The sequence below is a fragment of the Alligator sinensis genome, unplaced genomic scaffold (assembly GCF_000455745.1).
Source record: "Alligator sinensis unplaced genomic scaffold, ASM45574v1 scaffold1322_1, whole genome shotgun sequence".
Classification (NCBI taxonomy): Eukaryota; Metazoa; Chordata; order Crocodylia; family Alligatoridae; genus Alligator; species Alligator sinensis.
Genome location: NW_005842116.1, coordinates 727,853 through 735,530, shown reverse-complemented (window position 1 = coordinate 735,530; position 7,678 = coordinate 727,853). Strand labels below are relative to the sequence as shown.

Here is a 7,678-nt window from a genome sequence, read left to right as displayed (position 1 = left end):
AATGGAGGGCAGGGGATCACCCTCACCTGGACTTCCCGGCCCTGTAGCGGGCATGGGCGTCCCATGGGACTGATGAAAGACTGACGCAAAGTACCTATTTAATAGGTTGGCTTTTTCGTGGGCGTCAGTTGTCAGTTGCCCCATCTGGCTCAGCAGGGGTCCAGTGTTGCCCCTGCTTTTCCTCCGGCTCCCCACATATCTGAAAAAGGACTTTTTATTGTCCTTGATGCTCAAAGCTAGCTGGAGTTCAGTTGCAGCCTTGGCTTTCCTGGTCTGCTCCCTACAGGACCGGACCAGTGCAGAATAATCCTCCTTGGAGGTGACTCCCATCCTCCACCCTTTGTAGGCCTTTCTTTTTAGCCTCAGGAGGTCTGCTAGGTCCCTGGAGAGCCAGATACAAGTTATCCAAGAGGAGAAACAGCATGTAGAGATTCCCTTGCTATATCACCGGTTTCTAGCCTTTACTGACAAAACCTTGGACTTCACTAGATTTGAACCAGGAACTCTTGAGAGGTTCTGGCTGTATGGAAAGTATTGGTCATCAGCCCTATGGTACAGACTTATGGCGTCTGAGCTCCGGAGCTGGCCCAAAGCCCCCTGATGCTAGTGGATAGGCTCTCTGCAGTTCTTTCCAGGTTAAGTGCAAGTCTACACTGGTCAAAGTTGTAACTTGAAGTTTGCGTGGACCATGTTTCAGTTAATTCACTTGGGTACTTGATATGGTATTGACCCAGGATCCCAAACCACAACTGTGCTGAGCTCCATGCTGTTGTGACTGCATCTGAGATGGACAAACCCAAGCCAGCTAGTTTAATTCTACGTGAGCTGCAGTCATGCCTTGAGTGCAGCATAGACAACATGGAAGAAGACGGGGTGGCTATTGTGGCTGGCTCAAAAAGAATGAAAGGACTGTCATGCATCTTTGGAAACATCTTACCAGAATAGAATAAAGCCTTGATCCTGCTAAAACTTAGACAGAGACCAGCCCCCTGGAAGAAGAAGAACTTGAGCATTACTGTCAGCCTTGGCCCTGTGCTCCCTGTTCTGATAACCACAGTGACCCATGTGACAGTTCACTGTTAGCATAAACCCATTCCCCTCTTCTGTTCTCCTGACCATCTTCCCATTTGTTTTAGGTCAAAATACACCATGAGTTGAAGGGCCTTGCCCAAAATGTGCTTCAAGTGAAGCATGCAAGTGAGGGACCACTTAAGCAGCTGCAAAAAGTCCTCCATCTCTAGCAGCCCAGTTCAGCTGATATCCCAATCTGCTGAAAATTGCAATATCCCCTCTCTTGTATCTCCAAACTAATTAATTTTATAGCTGAGCAAATCTCCTTTCTCTCTGTCACTTAGCACCATGACTAAGTGAGGCTTTGAGCGAAGGGAAAAGGTTGGGAGCTGGCCGTGCGGTTTCAGTGAGGTTTGTGGGGCCACAAGGCTGGGGGTGAGTTGAACTTGAGATGATGAAGCAGTGGTATTCTTGTTGCCTGGGATTTAACCTTAGCTTGAGAAGAAGCCACAGCAGAGTTTGTGATCCAAGTGAAGCCCACATTGAGGAGAAAGGTAGGGAGCACAGAAGCGTACATCACTGGGGCCAGCCGTGACCCCTCTTACACCTAACTCGCCTCTGCCATGCCAGTAAGATGGACTAGTTGTTCATGGGTGAAATACAAAGCTGCTGGATACTTGTTTTGCAAAATGCTTTGGAATTAAAGGTTGGATCACTTGCCTCTGCAGTGGTCTAATAGTGGTTGTCTGTCTCAGCTGTCTGGGAATGAATTGGCTAAGGAGTGCTCTGGGGGCCCCTGAAAAAGGTGGTGGAGCAGCTCCTGTGCGTTTATCTTGGGTGTAGTTCTGTCCCAGTCACCTCAGCACCAGGGCCCTTGATGAATGACTGCTTATGATTTCAGCCTTCAAGACACTTTGGAGCCAGAACACAGGAGCCCTCTGGAGACCCCGCATCCATGATCTTAATTGCCCTGGAGAGCCATAATAATAAGGGCTGAGATGCTAATGAGCCCTTCTGCAGAGTCAGGAAGAGCCAGTCTGTGTACAGCCAGCAAGTACCAACCCCAGTCACAGTTCCACCGTGTGTCGTTTGTAATCTTCTGCCAGGCAGCAAGCAACGAGGGCTGGCTTCAGCTAAGTTTCTTTTGGAAACTTAACAGCTAATCCCAGCTGAAGTCCTCGGCCAGACACTTCTTCAGCACCTTTGGCAGGCGATATGGCTTGCTACTGCGAACGCCAAATCCATTGCATGAAATAAAGTGCCTGTCTATACACCGGCCTGCTCGTATCTCAGTTTTCCACTACAGTATGGGATGATAAGACTTATCTTGCTAAACCCACCTTCTCTTGGGTAGCTTCTGAGCATATATCTGCTTTTTCCATTGTCTCTTTCTTCTGCAGCATCAGATGGGGAGAGAGGTGGGTGACAGGGTGTCAATGACCCTGTGCTAGTTGTTACTGTCTTGATGGTTCCTTCAGCAAGGGCATTAATATAAAGGAGAAGTAGTTGACCTTCGAGAGTCCAGTTGTGGCCATCATGTCCCAAAATACTATCTTGGCTTGGATGCTGAACAGGAGATAATTGCACTTTGGGACCATATGAGCCAATAATTGTCATCCAGGGTGCCTTAAGATCCTTTCAAGGGTGCCGTGAGGTGCCTGGTGCAATGTTAGCACCATCAGATCTGCCAACATGAATCGCAAGATAAACCCAGAGATCTCAAATGGGAATCTACAGGGTTAGAAACATTCAGACTTGTGGTGGTCTTCTGACTTCCTCGCAACAGAAGAATTGCTCTGTTTTTCTGCAATCAAAAATGAGTGACAATTTAAAAGCTAACATCTTCTCAGGGGTGCCTCGAGTCTGAAAAGGCTGAGAGGCAGTGCTTTCAGCTGTGAGTGGACTTGGCAAGCTTTACCCCAGATTAAAATGGCAGATTCAGCAAGATTTGAACAGTCCTTGCTGCACTCTTCAGCACCTGCCAAACCAAAACTTCACCAAGGTTTATTGGAGGCTGGGAAAATGTCCCTTAGTTTTTCTCCCTATTTTTGTTGCATGTCTCTTTGGGTGCCATCTGACGGTAAAGGATGTGAAATGTTATGAGACCTCTGGAGTTAGGGTGCCTAGCACTGGGAGTGATTTAACGAAGGTGGGTGGTTCTGCTCAACTCTAACCATAAGAGGTGGAAGAACAACGGCCAGCTGGCATCACCCTTGGCAAACGGTGTCAAAAATGGGAGTGACAGTCATTTGAGACAGGGTGGTCTCCAAGTGAACATCCTGCTTTAACAGTGTATCAGGGCTGTCAAAGAACAGAAATCCTGATCCTCTCTGAATGCAAGTGTGCAGAGCTCTCTAGGGCAGCTGCCCCAATGCACACCAAAAGCTCCCGTCAGCAGCAGAGGTGCGGGGTCTGGCCCTCGGAGCATGCACCTGCCAAATGCATCTGGATAGAGTGCAGGGAAGAGGAAAACCCTTGGATACCTTCTGATCGTACCTTTCCATTATTTTCTGCTGGTCTTGTAGATTCACTGGCTGCTCTTTACTTGGCACCTAGTCACCTTATTGTCAGATCCACTTGGGTGACAATGCTTTGAAAAGGGGACTGCACTGTTGGGGTGTCACAAAGGGTTCACTGAAGTCGGTCTCTGTTATCTGAAGGCAGAAACTAATGGGTTTAGTCACAGTTAAATCCAAAGCAGATGCTGTCTGGCCAAGATACGACAGTGCCCTCTAGTGCGGAGAGGAGGGGTACCTAATGACGATTTAGGTTACAGATCTCAAAACGGCTTTCTACTGCATGAAGAAGCTTTGTTGTTGACCCTGGGGAGGGCTCTGTCACGCTTGCACAGCCAGATTTTGGGGGGTGCTCATAGCTGTCATTGTTCTCTATGCTGGTCTCTATGCATCACTTTCCCTGGGACTTGCCAGGCCCTAAGGCCAGATGATCAACCATCCTTAGGCATCTGCCTCTTGGACACATCGTTTTGTTGAGACTTTATCTAGAAGGTGTTTTACTTGCTAGGTTGGGCATATAATAAAAAAAAAAAAATGAATGGTTCAGTAGGTAAAAGCCATGCGAGATGGGTGTCCCTGCCACGACTCGCCCAGCAAAACTGCTTCCAGTTGCCGACCTTCATGCCCAAACATTGGAGTCCTGGCTCCAGGTGATGGACAGGTGACTATTTAACCCTCTAACCATTTACCTTGCTGCCACCTCCTGGCTTTAACCATGACCACCTAGGCTCTTCAAGCAGACCTGGGTCAACATCAGTTTGGTACCTAGAACTAACAGGCATTTTGTGCTGTACCCTCTAACGACAAGGGTGAGCAAGCTCTGGAAGGAGTTGTCTGGCGAGGCTGTGAAATCTGTCACTGCAAGTGCAGGTTAGGCAGAGCGTTTGGGATGGCTTAGACTGGAGTGATCCTGCCTTGAGCAGGGGGGCGGACTAGATGGCCTCCTGAGGTTCCTGCCAGCCCTATTGTCTATGATGGGATACAGCAGAAGGTTTAAGTGGGAAACAGCATTGGGGAAAGGGACAGAGGGAGGGCACAGATAGCTGAGTGCATGGAAGTGCTAGAAAAAAGAGACTGAAAGAGAACTGGGGAGAAAAATTGGGGGTGGGTGGGGAGAGAATGAATGAGAGAATTGATTTAGGAGCATGCGTTCCCGTTTAGGATACACGTTTAGAATTGATGTAGGAGCATGTAAGTGACCTTGACTAGAACAATTTCATTCTCTGTCTGCGAAGCCTATATCCTTCCTTATACATAAGGATGCCTGTATATTTGGAACAAACTAAAGTGGATTTTGGATCAAGCCTTCAATAAGTCAACAGGAGTCTTTCCATAAACTTTGATGGGTTTTTGGATTGGGGCCAAAATAATGAAATGGCTGGCAACCAAGCAGCCCTACAGTAACAAAGTGCTGTGCATGTTGTATAGCACCAGGTGACTTTCTGTAAGGAAAGGGGATTCAGCTTTAGGAGTTTGAGGATTGTTAGAAACAGAAGGAAGCAAGGCTGGGATCTGATGCTTGCAAACCCTCTCCCCCAACGCTAGCGGACAAAAGCAGTCTGTATACAGCAGGTGGCACTCCTACTTCAGTTTCCGAAGAGCTGAGCTAACGAGAGCTGTAAATTTTACTGGGCAGGAGAAACAGTAAAGAGGCACGCAGAGCAAGAGGTGGCTTGAGGAGGCTGTTCTGGATGAGCTTGGCTTGCTGCACAACATCTGGTTTGAGAGTCTGAAATCTGTTATTAACCTAGACAAATGATAGACCTATTAAAAGGGGAAACGATGGTAAATTGGGCTGAAGCAGCCTGATCTCGCTGCTCCGTGGCAGGAAAAAGCCATTCCAGCTCCTTCGCTGCCCTGGAGGCATCTCAGATTTCAAGTGACGAGGGAATTGCCCCCGTGGTCAGCTGCTTCACTTGCCGACGTGGCCCTGATCAAGTGTCAGAGGCTGAATATGGCTTTTGAAGCAGTGGGGACCTGGGGGTGGTTCCCAGGCCTGCAGCCTGTCCTTCTCTCTCCCGACCTTGCTACGGCTGAGCAGTCGCACGTGCCAGTGGAGCCACAGTTTGACCGAGCTGTCTGTGCCCATCGCGTGGAATAAATACAGCGACTGCATTCCCATAACCTCAAAGGGTGTTGCCCATCTGGCACCACAACAGCTGGCACCTTATAAATACCTAGATATATCTCGATTGCCAGTCCCGGCATGTATGCTCACCAGCATGGGAGTGTGTTGTCTCCTATTTCTTTATTGTTTCCATAGAATAACTATCCCTGGAATAATGAAAATGTTACCACTGATCCACAGCCAAGTAGAATATCTTCATTGCCCTATGCTATACCCCAGAACCTCCTGGCCACCTCCTCGAATACCTTTCTGCTGCCTCTGGTCCCAGTAGCCTGATGCCACAATCTTGAAGGCCATCGGTAATCTCAGGAGGCAGCAGGCTCTGGTGGATGCCGGCCTGGGAAAGGAAGGATCTGTTCTAGCTCTGCCCATCTCTCTCCCACCCTTGTTCGAGAGGGCGAATGCAAAGAACAGGCGCTGTCGCTTACTGCACGTGCGGTGCAGCCCTGAGTACTGAGAGACCCTGATGGCATTTGAGGGTCTAGTTTACTAACGCAACCAGGTGCATATGCTGGTGCTCTTATCCAAAGGTGCTATCAGGTAATGGCATTCGTATCGTGTTGTGTCACAAACAGAGGAAGTCATTGTTTCTACTGCTTTAATCTCTGTACTAACCCTGGAGGAGACACAGAGTCCTAGTCTGTGGACCGGTTACCACGTGGCCACTCAAATATGCCTGATGCCATCAGAGGTTGGGATTGCAACACTGCTCGGGGAGCCAGGCTTGGCAACCAGAATCTCCCTGTTGCCTTCATATTTGCTAATTCCTGGCCAAACTCCTGAGTAATGTCACAGGGGTCTTTGCCTTGGGAGTGGTATTTCTTTTGTCATATAAGCTGTGAAGTGGCTTAGTTCTGGGAAGGGAAAGCTGACTAGTTTAGGAAGAGGTGCAGGGGTTTGGTAATTGAGAAGAAAGTGTCTGTAGCTCTTTTCCCCCTTTCCTATCAGAGGAGGAGGGTGAGCGAAGGTTGCATTGTAATTCTGGTTTTTTTTCCCCTTGAGTTGTGTGTTTTGTTTCTACCAGCGTTTAATCCTCACTGTGGGTTTTCCTGCCAGGAAGAAGGTAAATGCAATCTAATTGGGGGAAGAGGGGCAGGAGGATATATTTCCATAACATACTGGGAACATAGCATTTGGCAGCAGGAGACTGACTCCTTAGCTATGCCTAAATTGCACTGTGCATTCAGTGTTTAAATCTTCTCCTGAAGTTTCAGATTTGGGCTATCGATCCAGACAGAACTGGAGAGACTGATAATATAGGCCACACTCTTTAGACAAAATACCCTCTTGACTATAACGGTAGTGAGATCTTTCTGTCCTCTGAGCACTGACTGCAGTTCTGGCTTTCCATCCTGCATGGCATGTACTATGTCCCTTTGAGAGCTGATGGGATTTGGTTAGGCAGAGGGCCTCCTAGGTGTTGCAACATCTGATTTATCATCTATTACTTGGTTCCCAAGGATACCATGTATATCACAGACTAAGATAAGCTGCTTATAACCTAATGGTGAATGCTTTGAAATATCAGCGTCCCTCTAGCATTTGCCATCAGTATTTAGCTCTTCCTCCGTAAGCTTTATTTCACGCCGTTATCTGAGCATAAATCCTCTGCGTTGTGCAGAGGCCTCTTCCCTTGTCAGATTGAGCTGCATTTATAAATTCAGGCACATCTTCTCTTATCGAGTTTCATGTAAATTAGTTGAGCACAATGCTGAAGTCATCAGCACACAGAATAAAAGAGCACAAGACGGCCACTGAATTGAGAGCCAGAGTCTTGGGACCTCTAGCTTGCACGTTCACGTGGCATGGCTTTCGCAGGCAGCAGTAGTGCAAGGGGATGGAGATGGTGATAGCAGTGGTCTTGTGAGAAGGAACTACAAGCTGTAAGACTCGTGCCACACAGGGCATGAGGCATGTGCCAGACGGTAAAGGCCATTTGTTGAGCATGAAGTAGTGACTTGGAGATGAAAGCCCCTTAATCTCATTAAATAACAGAGCTCCCGCCAAATGCTCAAGTCATTTC

The 7,678-nt window shown here is 48.0% G+C and overlaps 1 protein-coding gene across 1 annotated transcript in view; it reads right to left on the bottom strand.

Annotated features, from left to right (window-relative positions):
• Positions 1-5,952, bottom strand: part of AVPR1B (arginine vasopressin receptor 1B) — a 26,273-nt gene extending 20,321 nt beyond the window's left edge. The window contains exon 1 of the mRNA XM_014520420.2: positions 5,901-5,952. Within this exon, the coding sequence (XP_014375906.2) occupies positions 5,901-5,952 (52 nt within the window). The remainder of the gene's footprint in view (positions 1-5,900) is intronic.
• Between the last annotated feature and the right edge of the window lie 1,726 nt (positions 5,953-7,678).